Raw genomic sequence first — 22,996 nt, 5'->3', positions numbered from 1 at the left:
GTACTAGCACTGGGCAGTTCATTGACTTAGGATCCCAGGTGGTCAGTAAACATCATAAGAAAAACTCAACCACACTAACACCCAGTGAAGTTGAAATAAGACATGATGCCTTTTTTTTTTTTTTTTAAAGATTTTTATTTATTTATTTATTTGACAGACAAAGATCACAAGGAAGCAGAGAGGCAGGCGGGGTGGGGGGGAGCAGGCTCCTGCCGAGCAGAGAGACTGACGTGGGGCTCGATCCCAGGACCCTGGAATCACGACCTGAGCCGAAGGCAGAGGCCCCAACCCGCTGAGCCACCCAGGTGTCCCAAGACATGATGCCTTTTTATTTATTATTTATTTATTTGAGAGAGAGAGAGTGAGCGAGCACATGAGCAGGGCAGGGCTGCAGAAGGAGAGGAGAGAAAGAATCCCAAGCAGATCCCCTAGTGAGTGTGAAGCCCAATGTGGGACTCGATCCCATGGTCCTGAGATCATGACCTGAGCCGAGATCAAGAGCTGGATGCTTAATTTACTGATGCATTTTTTAAAAGATTTTATTTATTTAAATTTAAACTTAAAATTTTTACAAAAGATTTTATTTATTTATTTGACAGAGATCACAAATAGGCAGAAAGGGAGGCAGGGGAGGGGAAAGCAGGCTCCCCGCTGAGCAGAGAGCCTGATGCGGGGCTTGATCCCAGGACCTTGGGATCATGACCTGAGCTGAAGGCAGAGGCCTTAACCCACTGAGCCACCCAGGAGCCCCAACTGATGCATTTTAAGTTCATAGGACTAGCATGGATGGGGAAACCATATGTAAATGACTACTATAATTTTGGTGTATCTCCTCCAGGTTTTTAAGCACATGCATTAAAAAGTAGGTTTGTGGGATGCCTGGCCAGCTCAGTCAGAGGAACATGTGACTCTTGATCTTAGAGTCATGAGTTTGAGCTTAAAAATACTTTCTTTTTAAAGTAGATTTGTGGAAAAAAAAAAAAAGTAGATTTATGATCAAATTGAACCTTGCCTGTCACCCTCCTCTTCCGGCTGTCCATGACCAGATCTCATCCAGGTGATGAAGGAGTCCCACTCTGGAAGAGACCAGCTTACCTGCCAAGTGAGGTTTCTTAACCCCCTTCCCTCAGGTCCCCAGCAGGTGCACTGGGGCTGTGCCAGGACTCTGCTGAGTCATCTTGCTCATCTTCACCTTCTATCTGTCTATTTATCTCTGGTCTATCTTCCCCCCTCTCTCTACAAGCCAAAGATCACCAAGGAAGAGGGGTCAAGGAAATCCACCTGCTGGGCGAGTTCCTAATATAAGCGGTTATCCAAGTACTTTTCAAAAGGAGAGTCCCAGAGGTAGGTGTTCACAGACTTTCACCCAGACCCCAAACCCAACCGATGGGAGCTGAATCTGACCTTCCCTTCCTCTTCTGCGTAACAGTTACCAGGTTCAATTAAAACACATATTGTGAGGGTGCCTGGGTGGCTCAGTGGGTTAAAGCCTCTGCTTTTGGGTCAGGTCATGGTCTCAGGGTCCTGGGATCGAGCCCCGCATGGGGCTCTCTGCTCAGCAGGGAGCCTGCTTCCCTTCCTCTCTCTCTCTGCCTGCCTTTCTGCCTACTTGTGATCTTTCTGTCAAATAAAAAAAACCCAAAAAAACACGTATTGTGGGGACGCCTGGGTGGCTCAGTTGGTTAAGCAGCTGCCTTCGGCTCAGGTCATGATCCCAGCAGGGAGCCTGCTTCTCCCTCTGACTCTGCCTTTCACTCTGTCTGCCTGTGCTCGCTCTCACTCTCTCTTACAAATAAATAAATAAAATCTTAAAAAAAAAACAAAACACGTATTGTGGGGCAGCTGGGTGGTACAGTTGGTTAAGCATCTCACTCTTGGTTTTGGCTCAGTTGGTGATCTCAGGGTCGTGGGACTGAGTCCACTGTTGGGCTCTGCAGTCAGTGTGGAGTCTGCTGTAAGATTCTCTCTCCCTCTGCCCCTCCCCCTAAAATAAATAAACAAGTCCTCAAAAAATGTGCATAGGGTAGGTGTGGAGGAGCACACTGAAGTGGCAGCAGGAGCAGCTTCTAGCCGGCTAATCCATTTCATCTGGAATTCTACCCACTACCCATTTCATCTGGAATTCTACCTACCTACCCAGCATCCACAGGCCACAGAGGGGATGCTGGAAGACGTTGGAGGCCTGACCTGGAACTTGCCAGTTTTTTAGTAACGTCTGCACACGATGTGGGGCTCCAGCGCCAGGCCCTAAGATCAAGAGTCAGACACTCTGCTGACGGAGCCGGCCAGGTGCTCGTGGAACTCGTCACTTATTTCACAGCCGGCTTGTGAACCCCATGCTGGGGTTCCATGGGGGCCGGTCGGCCACCCAGGCCATGCAGATTCTTCCCGTGGTGGCACAGCAGCAGCAGCAGCAGCAGGAGTCCTGCTTCCTCAGGGCTCCTGTCCTCCTTCCTTAGCCCACACTGACACTCCTGCAGAGCGAGGCTGACACGTCACTGCACCTACCTCTGAAAGTCATGTCTGGCCAAGTGCATCGCTTAGACATCAGACTGTCGCCCAAACTGGAGAGGATTCTTTTTTTTTTCCCTCTGAACTTAACATCTTCGGCACGAGAGCACACAGCGTCCAAAAGGAACTGATAAATTCGGGGAGGAGGATCCCTCGGCTCTGTGTTCCCAAAGCCAACCTTGCGAACTCTGGTCCTGCGAGCCCTGGGATTTTGTCGCCGGGGGCGACTCACGTAATTACCACCGCCCGGTTCCACTGCACACTTGAAAACGGAAGTTCGGTTTCCTTCGGCTCTTGCCAGAGCCGCTTACGAAACGTATCTGGTGCTGGTGCCCAACGGCCAGTAAAAATACTGGTGCGCCCTTGCCGCGTACACGCGTCGCTACAGGTTAAATTTAGCCCCTCGCCTGCCCGCGGCTCACCGACTCACCTGCTGCTAACCAGCGCGTCTCCTCGTCCGCGCCTCGGGCGCCCTGCGTCCCTGCGGACACCGGCGACCGCTAGAGAAGCGGACGTCAGCGGTCCGAGACCGTGTTGGGAGGCCCGACGGCGGGCCGGCGAGGACCCACGGAACCGAGCTTCGTGCTGGGTCCCAGACAGGCGCCGGCGCTTGGCCGGGCGCTCCTTCGGCGCTCGCAGGACCGTCGCACGCCAGCTGCGCCGCGGCCGCCGTCACCCGACCCCCGCCGGCGGTGCCCAGCGCCGCGCGCGCTTCCCCCGGGCCCAGCAGGGTCGCGCCCCGCACTCCGGCGTCCGCGCAGGCCCCGTCGGGACAGGTGCCCACCCGGCGGTCCTGCCCCGTGCCCGGCGCCGCGCGTCCTACCACGCCTCGCGCGCCCGGGCGGTGACACACACCCCCGGGACGGGACCCGACCTGCCAGCCGACAGGAGACAACCCCTCCCCCCACCGGCACCAGCAGCGAGTTCCTGCGCCGCAGCGCCCGCCTTTAAGGAAGGTCCCGAGGGGCGGGGCCTGCGGGCGCCGCTACGCGCTGACGTCAGGCCTGACGGAAGGCGGGGCGCGTGCGGCGGCGGCGGCGGCGGCGGCGGCGGTGGCGGCGGAGTTCGCTCGGGTATCGGGGGCACCTCAGCTACCTTTTTGGCTGCCTCCTCTCCGTCCTCCTCAGAGGCCTCCGCGGCGCTTGCCGGCTCGGCCCCCGCCGCCACCGCCCCCGCCGCCGCCGCCTCAGCGCCCTCCCGTGCCCGCCGCGCCGCCGCCATGGGCCCGCGCCCGCCGCGCCGCCGGGCCGAGGGCAGCTGAGGCGCCGCGCGAAGATGGGCGAGGGCGGAGCAGGGCCCGAGCGCCAGCCCGAGCAGTCCGGGCGCCCCGCGCGCGCCCGCCCGCGCCGCCGCGGGGATGCCCGCGCCCGCCGCCGCGCCCTGAGCGCCTTTGTCTGCTGCCCGCGCCGCCCGCCGCACCACTGGCCTCGCGGGCCTGCGCCGCGGCCGGGGGCGCGCCCATGAAGATGGAGCCGGGCCGGCCGGCCTCCCCCGCGGGCGGCCCGTGCCCCGACGCCGAGCCCGGCGGGCCCGACCGGCCGGGGGCCGCCCTCGCCCCGCGCCCGGAGCCCGGCCCCCCGGGGGCCGCGGCCTGCGCCGATGCCGGGGCGGACCTGAGCGCCGGGCGAGCCCCGGGCCCGGGCACCTCTTACCTGCTGCCGGCTCGGGCCGCCTGCGCTGGCCCCGGCCCCGGCCCCGGTCCCGGCCCCGACCGGCAGCTGCCTGAACTCGGCCCGCTTCTGTCCTGGACTGAGGAGCCAGCTGATTACGGAGCCCCGGTTCGCCCGGAGAGCCCCTCTCTCCGCGTGCAGGGTTCCAGGCACAGCCGGCACGTGAGGGGCGAGGTCGACTTCTTCCCCGGCTTTCCCTCGCCCGCGGTGGGCGAGCTGACGCTCGACGTGGGTCCCGGGCAGCCGGACCGGCCCTCGGACTTCAGCCACACCTGCCCGCTCCCGAGCGAGCCCGCGATGTGTCCGGAGGACGGCCCCCGCCTTCGAGCCGTGTTCGACGCCCTGGACGGCGACGGGGACGGCTTCGTCCGCATCGAGGACTTCGTCCAGTTCGCCACGGTCTACGGGGCAGAGCAGGTAACCGGGCGGGCCTCCGCGGCCGGGCAGCGCGCGCGGTCTTCGTTTTTGTCGGCCGCGCTGGCCGGCTCGCCGATGTTCCGCTCCCGGGTTTGGGGAGACTCACTCTGTCCCTGCCCCTCCCCCACCCCGTCCTCCGGAGCTGCGCAGACTGGGTGTTTGCCCGCGGGGGGAGCTCCCGGCCACGCGTAGAGGGGCCCGGGTCGAAGAGCCCCGCAGTGAAGCAGGGCCCAGGGAGTCCCCGAGCTGAGGGTCCTGGGCCGCTCGGTTGAAGGCACCGCAAAGGCCCGAGCGCGGGCCGCCAGACATCGTGCGAACGGATGCAGGCTGCTCTGAGCGCACGGGGCGGCGCGCGTTCGGCCTCGGCTGCTCGTGAGCGAAGGCGGGAAGTTTCCGTGCTACCCTTGAGTGCGAGACAGAGGGAAACTGGCCGCCAAGGAAGGGGCGCGGGAGCAGGGCGCAGAGTACCAGGAGCCCAGCGCCGTCCGCGCGCCGCCTCCTGCGGGAGCCAGAGGTGCAGACAGGAGACGAATGCCCAGTGCGGTGTGTCATGGGTGGCGGGCAGTCGCGGAGGAGGGGCGTTCGGATCTGTCCTTGGCCTGGATCTGGCTCCTGGGGAAGTTTGTGTGGAGAGAAAGGCGCTCGGGCAGGGTCGCGGGAGACACCCGGTAGGTTACTGGTGTTGGCACTGAACCCTGCAGGGCCCCTAGCACGCTGATTTGCTGTTGTTGGCGTTGCCCTGCCTGCGGGCACTTGTAAGTGGGGTTCGAGTGCACAGTGCGGTCCAGCCGCGAGGGCTTCGGGACAGGAGGTGCAGTTCATCCCCTGGTATTGAGGGTGTCATTTGTGACCTGCGGAAACCTCCGTGAGGGACCTTCGTGCCAACTGGTGTCCAGGGCAACTCCAGCTGTCGGAGCTGTCGGAGCTGTCCGTGTGAAGATGTGGGTTTTCCTCCCGGCTCCTTGCCCTGAGTGGTCAGCCCGGGAGGATGGGCGTGTCAGTGTGGGCCTCCCTATCGGGGGTCCCTGCTGCTTGTGTTTGGTCTGTGTCGAAGACATTGCTGCGACGGGCCCCACCTCGCAGTCTGTTGGGCACAGAGCTGTGTGACTGACCGCGTGCACTGTGGGCGGCACAGATTGCGATTGCTGGGCCAGTGTCTTTTCCTGATTTTCCTTTGTGCCGCTGGCCTCCAGAGCACCGTGGGCATCCTTGTGTCTTCTCTCTAGACAGAGCCTTCCTCCGCACACCCGTCAGAGGTGCTAGGGAGGTAGTCCACTTGTTCTTGTTTGCCCGGACCTGGCTCTGAGACTGCACTCTGTTGCCACTGTTTCTGGGGCGGTAGTAGGCAGGGTTGTTTTTTTTTAAAATTTTATTTATTTACTTGACAGAGATCACAAGTAGGCAGAGAGGCAGGCAGAGGGAGAGAGGAGGAAGCAGGGTCCCTGCTGAGTAGAGAGCCCGATGCGGGGCTCCATCCCAGGACCTCGGGATCATGACCTGAGCCAAAGGCAGAGGCTTTAACCTACTGAGCCACCCAGACGCTTTACGCAGGCGTTTTCCATCTCTCTGTGCAGGCAGGGACTGGAAGCCCGGGACGGATGAATAATTTCGCAAGCCCTCATGCATGGTCCGTGCTCGAGCAGGGATGAACTCACAATCTTGAGGTGGCTCCCAGGTTACTAGATTCGGTCTCTGAAAATACTTCCACAGAGTTTCGTGTTACTGACTCCCATAAAGTCCTTTTCATTTGAGAAACACCTTTTGTAACTGTCCTTGTTCATCGCAGTGGGGAAAAGGTTTCTTGTAATCACATAATAGAAATGAATCGGAATTCTTTGCTCTGATAGCTCCTGGTGGGATTTTGAGATTTTATTTATTTCTTGTGGGGAGAGGGAGCGAGAGCATGCACCGATGAGGGAGAGTAGGAGAGGGGGAGGGCAAGGGAGGGCACGGACCCTCCCTGAGATCATGACCTGAGCCAAAACCTGAGCCACCCAAGTACCCCTCTCCTGGTGGAATTTTTTTTTTTAATATTTTATTTATTTATTTGACACAGAGAGAGAGAGAGAGAGATTACAAGTAGGCAGAGCAGCAGGCAGAGAGAGAGGGGGAAGCAGGCTCCCCGCGGAGTAGAGAGCCTGATGCGGGACTCGATCCCAGGACCCTGAGACCATGACCCGAGCCAAAGGCAGTGGCCCAACCCACTGAGCCACCCAGGCACCCCCTTCCTGGTGGAATTTTATTTTATTTTTTAAAAAGATTTTATTTATTTATTTGACAAAGATCACAAGTAGGCAGAGAGCCAGGCAGAGAGAGAGGAAAGGAAGCAGGCTCCCCGCTGGGCAGAGAGCCAGATGCAGGGGCCTGATCCCAGGATCCCGGGATCATGACCCGAGCCAAAGTTAGAGGCTTTAACCCACTGAGCCATCCAGGTGCCCCTCCTGGTGGAATTTTAAATTGGGGGCAAAGCCCAGGTGACTTGGGGTTGGGGGGATGGCCGTGTATGGGGAGATCTGTGGCATCCCCGCCCTGCTGTCTGAGACTGCTCTGGAAGAGGCGGTCCCGGGCGTGGTGGTCTCCGTACCTGGACTTGGTTTGGACAAGCTTCCTGGGACGGTGGAAGAGAGCTCTTGCTTTGGTGCAGATCTTTAACAGAGTGATGAAGGGCTTGTTTTTGGGCCTGTGTATAAGCTTTGCTGGCCTTTATTATGACTCAGGATTGCTTTTTCCAAGTCTGATGTCAGAATGCATTATAGAGGAGCTAAGAGAAAAAATACTGAGATTGGAGTAGTCTGTTTATTTTTAAAGACTTTATTTATTAGAGCGCACGTGTGCATGTGCCGGAGTAGGGGTGGAGGGCGAGGGAGAGGGAGAAGCAGATTCCCTGCGGAGCACAGAGCCCTTTCCTGCCATCTGAATCCTAAGAACCCCCATCTTGACCTGAGCCCAAGTCGAGGCTTAACCGACTGAGCAACCCAGGTGCCCCGATAGTGAAGTAGTTTTAAAGAAAACTGAGGAATTCCACCTCGTGATGAGTATTTTTAAACTTAAAATGAAAAGCCCCGAACACCCCAGAAGTAGAGGGAGCAGTTTAGTGACACCCCATCCCAGGCCGCAGTGCAGTCTCCGCTTTCTCCCTGCCTCTGCGCAGCCCCACCGGTGCGCGTGTGGGGAGCGTGTGCCTGACCGAGAACCTCGCCATCGGTGACCGAAGTGCGTGTCTGTAAGAGATAAGGGTTCTGCCTGACACAGCCGGGGTTTTTCAGAGGCCCTGGGAAGAGATAAGGTGGGTGACAGCAGCAACGACCCTAAGTCTCTGTACTCCCCGCCGTGAGATTTCAAAATACAGCATGCATGAGGTTCCGAGGCTGGTCACGTCACCGTTCTTGATGACAGCAGCTAGATTGTTCTCGGGTGCGGTCAGCTATGTGAAGGTAGCATGTTGAGTAACCTGTGTGTGAAGGAGGAATTTTAAATTATTAAAGCCGATTACCTGAATTTTTCATGGCAGCAGCTCCTGCTTATAAAACAGACCGCTGCTGTGTTCGTCTTTCTTTAGCAGTGTCATGGTGTGTGTGGGTCCCCTTACATCATCTGGCGGTAGATCAGATGTGGGGTAATGGGACACGGGGCTGGCAGTAGTCAGCAGAGGGAAGGAAAGGAAGGACTGCAGGGGAGTTTTCTCGTTACTCTTGCTGGGACAGGACCTTGTGGTCCTAGCCACCCAGGAGCTAGTTGCCAGGTTGGGATAGGTAATTTTTAAGGCCTCGACCGTTTCTGAAGAGTCTTCATCATATGACCCCTTCATACTGAGAGGGATGTAGGAAAGAATGTTAGGGTTCGAAGGCGACGGCCAAGAAAGAATTCTCGAGACGCCTTTGGCGCAAAAATGTGGTTTGTTTGTTTGTTTATTTATTTATTTATTTATTTTAAAAAGATCTTATTTATTTATTTGACAGACAGAGATCACAAGTAGGCATAGAGGCAGGCAGAGAGAGAGGAGGAAGCAGGCTCCCTGCCGACCAGAGAGCCCAGTGCAAAGTGGGGCTCAATCCCAGGATTCTGAGATCACGACTGAGCCGAAGGCAGAGACTTAACCCACTGAACCACCCAGGTGCCCCCCCCCCCCTCAAAATGTGGTTTTGTTAAAGCAGGAGGCCAGGACCCGTGGGCAGAAAGACCTGCACTGGGGTGGTGAGGAGTGGCCCATTATATTACTTTCAAGTTGGGAGGGGGTTAAGAAAAGCATTAAGTCTCAGGAATTTTGGAAGCAAGGTTTCCAGGACCTTGAGGGGGCTAGCCTTTGTTGGGTAAAGGTCGTTTATTACCGTCCAATAAAACCTGAGTCATAAGACTCTTCAGGTGTGTGTCGCAGTGGGCCACATGCTTGGGGGATGATTGCTAACATGTATCTCAGGGGTAGAGATAAAGGGAGTTTGCAAAGGAGTTTTTGTATGTTAGAGTAGACTTACAGGGTGGGTTGGGGGTGGGGAGGAGGTAAGAGAGGTTGGGCTAGGATTGCCTTTGGCCCTCAGCAGTGTCAGCATTGAGGCCCTGGAGGAATGTCACTCTGCCTGGGGCTCTAGGTTGTAAGGAAATTTAATAGTTTTTCTTCTGACATCATTTCCCACATCAAGAGGGCTGATGCTTTTGTAGCTATGACCAGCTCATCCTAAAAGGAATTTGTAAAGTAAATTTCGAGGAGCATTGTAGGAAAGGATTTGTTTCTTTTGGCTTTATTTTTCAAAGGAATTAATTATAATCATAAAGATTATCTCCACATTTTTTTTTTTAAAGATTTTATTTATTTGACAGAGATCACAAGTAGGCAGACAGGCGGGCAGAGAGAGAGAGAGAAGGAAGCAGGCTCCCCGCAGAACAGAGCCCGATGTAGGACTCGATCCCAGGACCCTGAGATCATGACCTGAGCCGAAGGCAGCGGCTTAACCCACTGAGCCACCCAGGCGCCCCTGTCTCCACATTTTGAGATTACGCACACATACATGTTTCCATCTTGATAGTCTCTGATGCTTTCCAGAGCACCTACACATTGAAATGCCAGATGCCCTCTAGTGACCTTGTAGGCATGTCCTCTTCCGCGCTTGTGTAAGTAGGCTGCTGAGGGAAGTTGAAGTGCTCAGGTTTTCCTGCTTTTGCGTCCCGCACCCCTGCTGGTGAGCAGCTGGAAGTTCCTAGGGACAGGCAATGTCCTTCCCATTTCTCTCCTAGCCTTGAATTTGAGTGTGAGTGTATCTGCGTGAGAGAGGGAACGAACACAGGTGTGGGAGCAGGTGCCTGTGGGAGCTGGTGTGGGGTATGTGTGCTCGGCTCTGCATCTGCGTGTTGAAGGAATTGCTGAAAGGCAGGTGACGTTCCTTTCTGTGCTTGGATCACAGGCAACTTTGTTAGTGTTTTAAAATGGCTTTTTTCATATTATAAAAGTAACACAGGCTTATTATTAAAAAATTGGAAAATGCAAAGTGATATACATGTAAAACAAAAAAAATAATCAATGATCCCACTGTTCTGAGAGAAACACCTTTAGCATTGTAGTGCATCTCCCTCCAGACTTTTTCCTGCACAACCCCACAGAGACTGTACACAGCTGAGATCACTCTGGATAGAAGCGGAATTACATTATGGATGTTCATTGTTTACAAAGAGGAAACTGAATGATATCAGTAGCAAAGTGAGAGAAATCCTTTGTAATCTCACTTCCCAGAGATAGCTACAACGTATTTTTTTTTTAAGATTTTATTTATTTATTTGACAGAGAGAGATCACAAGTAAGCGGAGAGGCAGGCAGAGAGATAGGAAGGGAAACAGGCTCCCCGCTGAGCAGAGAGCCCGATGCGGGACTCGATCCCAGGACCCTGAGATCATGACCTGAGCTGAAGGCAGCGGCTTAACCCACTGAGCCACCCAGGTGCCCCAGCTACAACGTATTTAAATGTAAATTAAGATATATGTCATAAATGCTTCATTGCACAAAAACGATCCAAGTCCTCTCTCTCCTGTTGGGAACCTGCTTTTTGACCTGTCTTTTGAAATTGGAGATCTCTGATACCAGTTGCCTAAAGGAAACCTAAAGTTTAGTTGTTTCCAGGAGGATTTAGAATTGCGAGGAGCTACTCCATCATAGGATCTGACATATAGGAGGAATTTAATTCCGTGTGGACCACCCAGATCAGGCTGTTGGGGGCACCCAGCTGATGGGGGTGCCTGGGTGGCTCAGTGGGTTAAGTGTCTGCCTTCAGTTCAGGTCATGATCTCAGGGTCCTGGGATCGAGTGCCGCATCGGGCTCTCTACTTGATGGGGAGCCTGTCCCCCCCGCCCCCGCCTGCCTCTCTGCCTACTTGTGATCTCTATCTCTGTCAAATAAATAAAATCTTTAAAAAAAATTGACTGGCCAACTTGCTCCAGTAATGCAATAAAGACATTGCAGTTAAAAAAAAAATTGAAAGGGGCGCCTGGGTGGCTCAGTGGGTTAAGCCGCTGCCTTCGTCTCAGGTCGTGATCTCAGGGTCCTGGGATCGAGTCCCGCATCGGGCTCTCTGCTCAGCAGGGATCCTGTTTCCCTATCTCTCTCTCTCTGGCTGCCTCTGTCTACTTGTGATTTCTCTCTGTCAAGTTAATAAATAAAATCTTTAAAAAAAAATTGAAATATTGGGCAGAAGAATTAGGGATCCTCTGAACACTGTTACGTAACCCTTAAAAGTGAGAATGACAGTCCCAGAAGTACTTCTGATTAGTGCTTCTGAGACAAGGAGAGTGGTATATGTACCATGGCCTTTTTTTTTTTTTAAGATTTTATTTATTCATTTTGACAGATGGAGAGAGATCACAAGTAGGCAGAGAGGCAGGCAGAGAGAGAAGCAGGCTCCTTGCTGAGCAGAGAGTCCAATGCAGGCCTCAATCCTAGGACCCTGGGATCATGACCTGAGCTGAAGGCAGAGGCCCAACCCACTGAGCCACCCAGGTGCCCTGTATACCACGGTTTTTTTTTTTTTTTTTTTAAAGATTTTATTTATTTATTTGACAGAGAGAAATCACAAGTAGGCAGAGAGGCAGGCAGAGAGAGAGAGGAGGAAGCAGGCTCCCTGCCGAGCAGAGAGCCCGATGCGGGACTCGATCCCAGGACCCTGAGATCATGACCTGAGCCGAAGGCAGCGGCTTAACCACTGAGCCATCCGGGCGCCCCGATACCACGGTTTTAACTGTGTAAAAGTTACCCACGTGGAAGAGTCTTGAAGGAAACCCTAAAAATTAGTTCTAGTTGTTTGTGTGTGTACATGTGTGTATTGGGAAGCTGTATTTGTGTGGCATGAGAGGGTTTGTAGGTTTCATTTGAGGTACTGGCCAAATTTTGTTATGTTAGTGATTTTTATTTTGTCTTGGAAAGTAGTGCCTATATATGTATTATAAATTTCAAACAGTGTAAAAAGGAAATCTAGTAAAAAATTCTATTACAATCTTTAGAAATAAAAGTTACACTCTTTTTTAAGAAAGAGATTTATTTATTTGACATAGAGATCAAAAGTAGGCAGAGAGACGGGGAAAGCAGGCTCCCTGCTGAGCAGACTCCCCCCACCCCACCCCCAGCCAAGTGCGGGGCTCCATCCCAACCTGAGCCAAAGGCAGAGGCTTATTAACACTGAACCACCCAGGTGCCCGCCCCCCCTCCCCTTTTTGAAGATTTTATTTATTTATCTGACAGAGAGCAAGAGAGGGAGCACAAGCAGGGGGAGTGGGAGAGGGAGAAGTAGGCTTCCTGATGAGCAGAGAGCCCGGTGTGGGACTCAATGCCAGGACTCTGGGATCGTGACCTGAGCTAAAGGCTGACACTTTACCTACTGACCCACCCAGGTGCCCCAAAATTTACACTCTAAAGATAAGATATTTGGGGCGCCTGGGTGGCTCAGTCATTAAGTGTTTGCCTTCAGTTCAGGTCATGATCCCAGAGTTCTGGGATCAAGCTGCATCAGGCTCCCTGCTTCGTGGGGAGCCTGCTTCTCCCTCTCCCTCTGCCGCTCCCCCTGTTTGTGTTCCCTCTCTCACTGTCTCTCTCCGTTTCTCTCTCTGTCAAATAAATAAATCTTAAAAAAAATTAAGATACTTATATGTTTTACTTTGACTTAGTTAAGGTTTTAGATCAATTTACAGAATACATCTAAAGAAACTCAGGTTTTCCGTTAACTTTTTTTTTTAAAGATTTATTTATTTATTTATTTCAGAGAGAAAGGGAGCCAAGGGAAGGAGCAGAGAGAGAGGGAGACAAGCTGACTGACTCCCTGATAAGCAGGGAGCCCGACATGGGGCTCATTCCCAGGACCACGAGAGCATGACCTGAGCTGAAACCCAAGTTGGATGCTTAACCCACTGAGCCACCCAGGCGCCCCTTTAATGAACTGTTAGAGAACTGTTAGAGAACACTGTTCAGATGCTTATCAAAGACAGACTGTCGATCTGTGTTTGGTGTTTGGTAAAATGCATAGTCTGAGAGTGTCTGTGATTCTTGACGGCTGGCTACGCGGTGGGCGTTGTGCTTTCCTCAGTGTCTCGTAACACAAGTAACTCTGAGAACTTCTGGTGAAAAGCATGGCCCTGCAATTTTCAGGAGTGGAGACCAGTAGATAAATGATTCAGTATCGTGGTTGGGGAGGAGAAGAAATTTTTCCAGAAGGTACAGTTTCGTGTTTCCATCCAAATATTTTTTAAAGATTTTTATTTATTAATTTGTTGGGTAGAGAGAGAGAGACGGAGAGGGAGCACAAGCAGGGGGAAGTGGAAGAGGGAGAAGCAAGCTTCCGCTGAGCAGAGAGCCTGATTTGGGGCTATGATTTGGAATTATGACCTGAGCCAAAGGTGGATGCTCAACATCTAAGCCACCCAGGCGCCCCTTCCGTCCAAACATTTAGGCAATTTTAGGCAGGTTGGTATTACTCTGGTTGTGATCTTGTGGTGGTCTTGGGTGTCATAAGTTTCAAAACCAGAGCGAGTGTTGAGTTAATGTGGAATGTTCGGTCTGTGCCGCTCGAACAGTTGTTCTGGCTCCTTGTCTCTAAGCCGCTCTTTGGGCAAGCTCAGTCTTGGGCTCACAGTGGCAGGATTTGAATGGGTGCCGCCCCCTCCTCTGCAGGGACATATGTGGGCATCTGGTAGTGTGGGTGACACTCAGTGGGGGACAGACTGAAGGGCCAAGTAACATTTTAGCATTATTATTATTTTTTTAATTTTTAAAATTTTAAAATTTATTTTTATTTAAAGATTTTTATTTATTTATTTGATAGAGAGAGATCACAAGTAGGCAGAGAGGCAGGCAGAGAGAGAGGGAGAAGCAGGCTCCCTGCTGAGCAGAGAGCCCGATGTGGGGCTCGATCCCAGGACCCTGAGATCATGACCCGAGCTGAAGGCAGAGGCTTAAACCACTGAGCCACCCAGGCGCCCCACATTTTAGAATTATTGGCTTGAATAGAGCATGGTCACCAGTGTCATAGTAGGGCAGAAGCCCCTTATGCACATAGCATCTGTATGTTGATGAAACTCTAGATACTTCTAAAACTGTAAAATCTTAGCTGTTTCTAGATTTTTTCTAGAAATGCTAGCTAATTTTTAAGAAATATTTGTCCTAAAAATATATGTTTATAAAGAAATATTTGTCTATTTTAGAGAGGGAGGGAGAGAGAGCACGTGTGTGTTGGTGCGTGTGAGCAAGAGTGGGGGGAGGGGCAGAGGCAGAGGGAGAGAGAGTCTCAAGCAGGTTCGCCGCTGAATGTGGAGCCCAGCGTGGGGCTCCATCCCTGAAGCCTGAGATCATGATCTGAGCCGAAATCAAGAGTTGGGTGCTGAGCCAAATGAGTCACCCAGGCACCCCCCTTTTTTTGGAATGCTGAAATCTGAGAACAAAGCCTAAGTAATTTTGTTTTTCTTTTCTTTTCTTTTTTAGATTTTATTTCTTTATTTGACAGGGGGAGTGGGAGAGGGAGGGGCAGGCCACACTTTGACCAGGCAGGGAGCCGGATGCGGGACTTGTTCCCAGGACCCCGGGATCACAACCTGAGCCGAAGGCAGGTGCTTCCCTGACTGAGCTCCCCAGGCGTCCCCTGCTAAGTAATTTTCTAAAGACCCATGCCTTCAGAGGATTCAAGAATATACAGCTCTTGGGACTCTAGTTTGTTAAATAACCTATTTTACTTTTTCTTTTGTTGGATGATTAAACAATTTTTTACCAAAGTTTTAGAGCCTTCTGTGCCCACAGCTAAATAGTCCTGCTGTGGTCAGAAGTGAGCTCTGTGCAGATAGCGCTGTTTGAGTTGGGGTGACGCGGCGTGGGGAGCTCAGCCCTGATGTCAGTGTCAGAGGCTTCATGGAGTCATTGTTCTTTTTCGTTTCACATCATTTGTTTGGGTTTCTCTTTAAGCAAGTTTAATCACCTTAGGCTATGAATGGTGTGTGGCACCTGTTTGGCAAGTCTGTTGATAGGTAGGTAGTTTATGTGTTTGGACAAGAGGAATTGTTGGGCACTGTAAAGACCATTATTGCCCTAAACCGTGGGGAAACGAAACAGTGTGCTTGGCATCTTACCCTCGTGAGCGAGCTAGGGGCGTTTGTAAACCTTTTGTTTTGATTAAGCTGCCTGCCAGCGAGCTGATTAATCATACACACACACACACACACACGCGCACACACGCACACACACACACTCACATATATTTTTGCTTAATGATTATATTGTAATATTAAATTTCTTATATGTATCTATTCAGAAGACTGTTTTAGAGAGAGAGTGTGTGTGTGAGTGTGCACGAGCAGGAGGGCAGGGAGGGGAAGAGAGCCCCACATTGGGCTCCCTGCTCAGTGGGGAGTCTGCTTCTCCCTCTCTCTCTGCTGTATGCCCTGCTCGTGCTAGCTTTCTGTCAAATAAATGAATAAAGTCTTAAAATCAGAAGAAAAAAGACAAAAACCTTGTAGAAAAATGGATAAAAAATATTAAGACGTCCCACAGGAAAAGATACACAAATGGCCACTAAACATGTGAAAATATGCTCACCCGCATTCATGATAAGGAAGACGAATGCAAATTAAAATCACTTAGATGCATTTCTCCCTCATCTTGTTGGCAACAGTGTAGACACTTGAACACATTCTGTTGGTGAGGCTGTTGGGAAGCAGACGTGCTCTCATGTTGCTGGTGCGGGGGCAGAGTGGTACAGGCCTTATTATCAAGGGGGGTTTGCAGTATCTGCACACACACTGACCCTTTGGCTTGATTGTTCTACTTCTAGTGATTTACCCTGAGGATGTCCCTCCACAAGTAAAACGTACCAGATACACAGGTGTTCACTGCAGCATTGTCTGTGAATGAAATATGGAAACCTCAGTGTCCATCCAAGAAGAGCGAGGTCTGTTCACAGGACAGGGTGCAGCTGCAGAGCTAAAGGGGAAGGTTTGTACACACTGGCAGGGAGGGAGGCCCAAGATGCAGGTAAGTGGGAAGAGCAGCAAGTCCGTATGCAGAATCGTGGTGAGAAAGAGTGGGTGTGGGACCCTCTGCTGGGGGGCTTCTAGAGGAGTCAGACCAGAGAGTGGGAAAGGAGAGGGGAGGTCGTGCTTAGTGGGAAGTTGGAAAAGTCCTGGAGATGGATGATGGCAACAGTCGTCCAACACTGTGGATGTACGTCATGTCACATGATACAGCTGGAATCTTTAAAATGGTTGGTTTATCACAATTAAAAAAGAAAGAAAGAAAAAGAAAAGAGGGATCTGAGGTGCAGAGCCCTAAGTGACGGACTTCGGCTCAAATGAAGAGATTTGATAAGCATAACTAAGAAACCACACCTTACGGGGTGCCTGCGGGGCTCAGCCAGTTAAGCATCTGAGTCCTGATGTCCGCTCAGGTCATGATGTCGGGGTTGCTCACTTGCTCTCACAAAGAAATAAATCTTAAAAAGAAAAGAACCCCACAAAACAAAAAGGAGAGAAACCACACCTCAGGGGACCTGGTTGGCTCAGTCAGAAGAGTGTGCAATTCTTGATCTCAGGGTTGTGAGTTTGAGCCCCATGCTGGGGGGGAGAGATTACTAAAAATAAATAAACTTTAAAGAAGAAAAAAGAAGGAAAGAAACCACACCTGATGGCCCCCAGACAGGTGAGGAGGCTTTTCCTCATCTGTCTTCCTGGTTTGGTGTTCAAGATCCTCAGCTCATCAAGGTTTAAGATTCACCAGCTCCAAGACAGGGCTGGGCTGGTGGGAGCTGGCTGTAAGGAGGTGAGGTGGAGGGAGGAAAGGGAGAAAGCAAAATGAGAAAGAAGAGGAAATGAATGCAGGAAGGATAGACAAGGAACTAATTTAAGTAATTTACCCAAGTGGGTAGGGACAGGGTTTATGGTATATGGGATGGAGAGACTTGTCTGAGTCTACCTTTTCATGTATCTTTGCCCTTTTTTAAAATTTTATTTATTTATTTATTTATTTTTAAGATTTTATTTATTTGTCAGAGACAGAGGGAGAGAGAGCGAGCGAGCACAGGCAGACAGAGAGGCAGGCAGAGGCAGAGGGAGAAGCAGGCTCTCTGCTGAGCAAGGAGCCTGATGTGGGACTCGATCCCAGGACCCTGGGATCATGACCTGAGCTGAAGGCAGCTGCTTAACCAACTGAGCCACCCAGGCGTCCCTTGCCCTTTTTTTTTTAAAGATTTTATTCACTTGTGGGGGGCACCTGGGTAGCTCAGTGGGTTAAGCCTCTGCCTTCAGCTCAGGTCATGATCTCAGGTTCCTGGGATCGAGCCCCTCATCAGGCTGTCTGCTCAGCAGGGAGTCTGCTTCCTCCTCTCTCTCTCTCTGCCTGCCTCTCTATCTACTTGTGATCTCTGCCTGTCAAATGAATAAATAAAATCTTTAAAAAAAAAAAGATTTTATTCATTTGAGAGAGAGAGCGAGCACGTGTGTGCATGGGACAGGGGGAGGGTCATAAGGAGAAGCAGACTCCCAGCTAAACAGGGAGCCCGATGCAGGGCTGATCCTGGGGTCCTGGGACTCCAGAATCTTCGCCTGACCTGAATGCAGACGCTTAACCCACTGAGCTACTCAGATGCCTGTGTGTCTTTGACCTTGGGTCATCCAGATACTCCACATATTCAAAAACAAATTAAGATAACCATGATAGAAAGAAAACCAAATTGAATGAACCTGGAAGTATATCGAATTAATAACATAACCACATGGGAAAGATTAATTCAAGTCCCATGAACAAGTACTCTGTATACCTTTAGCGAGTTATATTCAGAAGAAAAAAAGAGCTGCAAAGAAACTTACTGTGAAGTAGGTTCGTTAATAGATCAACACAGTGTGTGTCAGATAGAACAAATGTGTGTGTAGGTGCTGGGAACCAGGCTTCTCCAGCAGAAAGGGTATAAGTGGTACGGAGAAGGTGAAGGAGAACCCTGTTGTCTTGGGATTTAACCTGAGGGTATCAGTAGGAAGACATGATGTAAAATAATCAAATAATCTAGCTCGGTTCTCAGAGAGGGTCTAGGAGCAGTGACATTAGTAGCAGTGGGTACACCTAAGCCCCAGATCATGGTTGCAGACACCATTCCCCACTAAAGGAACCAGGGATCCTCAGAGAAATGCCTTATTTCAGGTTTGACGTGGGCAGAATTTAATGTGAGCCTGGATTGTCTTGTACCAGAAAGCAAGGAAGTGTTCAAAAATTGATGGGGACATGTCAGAAATGGAGCAGCTTGAATGGGTTCCCAGTGGGCAAATCTGGGACATTGGGAGTGCCGGAAAAGAGTAATGATGATAAAGGGTACATTGACTTTAACGTCTGTGGCACACACACAGTCCTGGTGACAGCCCAAAGGCGCGTGGCTCCTTACAGACCTAACTGACAAATGATCACCAGGGTGGGAGGCGACAGACTTGGAGGTTCGTGTATTGTTTTCCTGCATCAGTGTTCTGTGACGACCAAGGTAATCATTGATTCGAGGGAGGATGGCCAGTGGTTGTCAGGAACCACGGTGTAAACATTTGAGGGAGGAGACAGTGGGAGCTGCGTTCCAGAGTGTCATTCCACAGATGACGGAGCCCAACGGAAAAGGAGAACTGGACAACAGAGAGGTCTGCCCAAGTCCACCTGACCGGGTGTGATGGAGGGTAGGGGTGTGGTGGGGCGGGCGGCATTGTTGCTGACTTCGGATAGTGAGAGAGAACTCGACAACCCAGACCGCAAGGCACTCGACAGTGCTCTGGACACTTGAAAATGTGTGTCGTAAAAAGGGTTGGGGACTCTTCCAGACAGAGGAGGGGAATTGTGACAACTAATAACTGGTTCTCAGTAAGAAACTGGATTAAAGGGAAGCAGAACAACTGTGAAGGCTACTATTAGGGTAATTGGAGAAATTTGAAGACAGATGATTACTTGTGGTCAGTGGTGTCATAATGGTTTTGTGTAGGAGGATGGTCTTCATTCCTTGGAAATATATGCTGGGAGCGTTTAGGGAGGCATGACGGTGTCTGAAGCTTAGTTATTTTTTTTTTAAGATTTTATTTATTTATTTGACAGACAGAGATCACAAGTAGGCAGAGAGGCAGGCAGAGAGAGAGGAGGAAGCAGGCTCCCTGCTGAGCAGAGAGCCCGATGTGGGACTCGATCCCAGGATCCTAAGATCATGACCTGAGCCAAAGGCAGAAGCTCAACCCACTGAGCCACTCAGGCGCCCCTGAAGCTTAGTTATGTTTTAAAAAGATCTCATTTTGGGGGCGCCTGGGTGGCTCAGTGGGTTAAGCTGCTGCCTTCCACTCAGGTCATGATCTCAGGGTCCTGGGATCGAGTCCCGCATCGGGCTCTCTGCTCAGCGGGGAGCCTGCTTCCTCCTCTCTCTCTCTGCCTCTCTGCCTACTTGTGATCTCTCTCTGTCAAATGAATAAAATAAATTCTTTTTTTTTTTTTTTTTAAAGTTTTTTTTAAAGATTTTATTTATTTGTCAGAGACAGAGGGAGAGAGAGCGAGCGAGCACAGGCAGACAGAGAGGCAGGCAGAGGCAGAGGGAAAAGCAGGCTCTCTGCCGAGCAAGGAGCCTGATGTGGGACTCGATCCCAGGACCCTGGGATCATGACCTGAGCCGAAGGCAGCTGCTTAACCAACTGAGCCACCCAGGTGTCCCATTAAATTCTTTTAAAAAAAATTAAAAAGATCTTTTTTTGAGTGATCTCTATGCATTGTGGGGCTCGAACTCACAACCCTGATATCGAGAGTCGCACCATGAGTCGCACTGAGCGGGCCAGGCCCCCTCCTTCAGCTTAGTTGTAACAGTTCTGCCACAGAAGTTCAGGTGTGTAGAAAGCGATAGGAAGCAAATGTGGAAGGACATTAGTGATTGGTACGTGTAGAGGAGGGATAGCAAATGTCCTTCGAATTATTCTTTTTTGAAAGTTTTAAAAATTTTATTTATTTTTAAAGATTTTATTTATTTATTTGACAGAGAGAGATCACAAGCAGGCAGAGAGGCAGGCAGAGAGAGGGGGAAGCAGGATCCCTTCTGAGCAGAGACCCTGATGTGGGACTTGATCCCAGGACCCTGAGATTATGACCTGAGCTGAAGGCAGAGGCTTAACCCACTGAGCCGCCCAGGCACCCTGTAAGGGATTATTTTTAATTGACTAATAAAAACACATTTCACGTATTTTTTCAGCTTCACTTCCTAAGAGAGTCCAGATCAACAGATAAAACTCACATAAACAGAAGCGCTTTTGGGTCCCGATAACACTGAACGGTGGGCAGGGTCTCAGTTTACGGACCAGCAGCCCAGGGTTTCAACGGGCTCAGTGAGGACTGACCATCACTAGAAGGTCACAACACATACTTAACTGTACAGAAAACACGTCCTACCTCAGTGGCAGTGATAATAGGACCAGTCACAAATAGGAAATTAATTTTTAGGCACCCTAAGTTTTTCTAAGTTCCCGTCATGTATTTATTCAAACATTTATTTATCTGTTTGAACCCTATCAATAGAGAAGGAAAGAGAGCTCGTTATCAACTTCCTTTTGAGAGAATCGGTACACTGAACAGGATGCTTAAAATCCCTTGATAAATAAGAATATGGTCTCACCTTATAGCTGTTCTTAACTTCCTGTTTAAACCCCTCTGTCTAAGGGAAGGGTAATCTCGACCCTGTGCAATCCATGAACCAACAAGCGTCACACTGGATGCCGCGTGACTAACCCGGGAGCCTGTGTCCACGCGGAACATGCCTGTTACTTGTTTGGGAACGGAGGGTGTTTGCTTTCTGTTGGTTACCTTTAAGATCCATAAAAGCTGCACGATCTAACATACACTACAAGACAAAGTACATGTTAGCGTCTATGAACTTCCCATATTGTCCTTTTTATTTTGAAATATGTGAAATCCACTGTAAAATTTAAAGAATAATTTGAGGAGCGCCTGGATGGCTCAGTGGGTTAAGCCTCTGCCTGTGGCTCGGGTCATGGTCTCAGGGTCTTGGGATTGAGTCCCGCATCGGGCTCTCTGCTCGGCGGGGATCCTGCTTCCCCATCTCTCTGCCTGCCGCTCTGGCTACTTGTGATCTCTCTCTGTGTGTCAAATAAATAAATAAAATCTTTTTAAAAATCCCTTACATGTTTATGTTAATCACACTATAAATTTTTATTTATTTATTTATTTATTTATTCATTAAAATATTATTTATTTATTTATTTGACGGGGAGAGAGATCACAAGCAGGCAGAGAGTCAGGCAGAGAGTGGAGGGAAGCTGGCTCCCTACTGAGCAGAGAGCCTGATGCAGGGCTCGATCCCAGGACCCCGAGATCATGACCTGAGCTAAAGGCAGAGGCTTAACCCACTGAGCCACCCAGGTGCCCCGATGACAGTCTTTAAAGATGCTAGTAATATGCTGAAATAGTGAGAAGAGTGGCATTGTTTTACATTTTTGCAAGTGTTTTAAATATCTGACTGCATCTAAGAGAACAGGACTTCTGCATCTTCTGCAAGCAGTCTGTGGAATCACGCAGCCTGTGGAAGCCTCCGCTGTGCATTCATGAAGTGCGATCAAAGAAAGCAGAATGTCTGGGAATGTCCTGAGTCTCTTCTGATCTTGCAGAACACCTGGGACATGAGGGTTGCTGGGACCCTGAGCACTGGTTGAGAACAGCGGTCTGAACTGCTGAGGTGTCCAGCTTGTTGCCTGATGGCAGAGCTAGCACAAGTCAGAATCCCCTGGAGACCCTGTCAAAACTGACTGCTGGGCCCACCACGTGGTGCATGGTTTGTGTTGTCTGAGCGGGGTCTGGTGAGAGATGTGTCTCTAACCAGTTCCAGGCGATGCTGCTGCTCCTGGTCCTGGGGTCTCAGCCAGAGAGCTGTCGTTCTTGAGAGTTTAGAAAACGTTTGCATCTCTTTAAAGACCCAGTCACGTCTCAGGGTCACTGTCCCTCACTCTGCTGTTTGTTCTGACAGTTTCACAAGTGCTTCCTTGGGGCCGCCTCTGCTGGCCCCTAGGGAGGCCTCAGGGCTGCCCTCTCTCCTCACTGCCGTCTGTCTGGTAGGAACACAGAGAAAAAGCCCGGACCACATACCTTCGTCCATTCTTCTTCTTTTTTTTTTTTTTTTAAGATTTTATTTATTTATTTGAGAGATAGAGAAAGAGTAGGCACGAACAGTGGGGAGTGGGAGGGGGAGAAGCAGACTCCCCACTGAGCAGGAAGCCTGATGTGGGAAATCTGTGTCAACACATGATTTGGTTTCGCTTGCCTTATCTTGCATTTGTATGTGTTAAGTTTTCGTATTTTGACAATGTCCATGTAGATTAGGTTTTTGTAATTCTAGAATCTTCCGCCACATGGCCGTCCTAGGCATCTGTTTTTCGTTTTTCTCTGCTAGGAGTAGTGCCATTATACCTCCAGCTCTACAGATTACTTTCCACATACCTAACTTCTGGCAAGGCTTAATTTTTGTGCTGGGAAATGTGAGGTTATTGTCTTGGGCTTTGGAATTGTAGATATTTAGGAGTTGAGTCAGAGTTTCTTAGCATTTCAGAGCTTCTCTGTGGCACCCCAAGTAGGTAATAGAGGGATGAGCAGAGCGTCCTTGGCTGGGCTCCTGGAAATCACTCACCTGTTTTGGCAGAAGCTTCCAGTTACTCCCCTAGCGGGTGGCCCCTGAAAGCTGAGAAGCTGCCTTGTGGCCTGCGTCTCCTGCCCCTGTGGCTTGCAGGGGCCAGGGTGGCCCCGGGTGGTTGTACTCATCACACTCATGGTGCCCGTGAGCTGCTCTTTGAGGAGTACGGTCTGCGGTGGCCCGTGGTGTGCTGGCTGCCTGTTGCCGGCCGCGTGCTCTGCCGGGTTCGGCTTCCGATGGGTCGTTGTCCCTGCCTC

The 22,996-nt window shown here is 50.8% G+C and overlaps 1 protein-coding gene across 5 annotated transcripts in view; it reads left to right on the top strand.

The window, feature by feature from the left end:
• Positions 1-3,966: 3,966 nt before the first annotated feature.
• The window catches only part of RAB11FIP3 (RAB11 family interacting protein 3), a 77,118-nt gene continuing 58,088 nt past the window's right edge, over positions 3,967-22,996 (top strand). For all 5 annotated transcript variants that reach the window (XM_082713623.1, XM_082713622.1, XM_082713621.1 and 2 more), the window contains exon 1: positions 3,967-4,598. In XM_082713623.1, coding sequence (XP_082569749.1) covers positions 3,972-4,598 — 627 coding nt within the window. In that variant the 5' untranslated portion in view covers positions 3,967-3,971. The remainder of the gene's footprint in view (positions 4,599-22,996) is intronic.

Source organism: Mustela nivalis (genome assembly GCF_964662115.1).
Source record: "Mustela nivalis genome assembly, chromosome: 19".
In the NCBI taxonomy this organism is placed as follows: domain Eukaryota; kingdom Metazoa; phylum Chordata; class Mammalia; order Carnivora; family Mustelidae; genus Mustela; species Mustela nivalis.
This window is presented reverse-complemented; position numbering and strand designations above follow the sequence as displayed.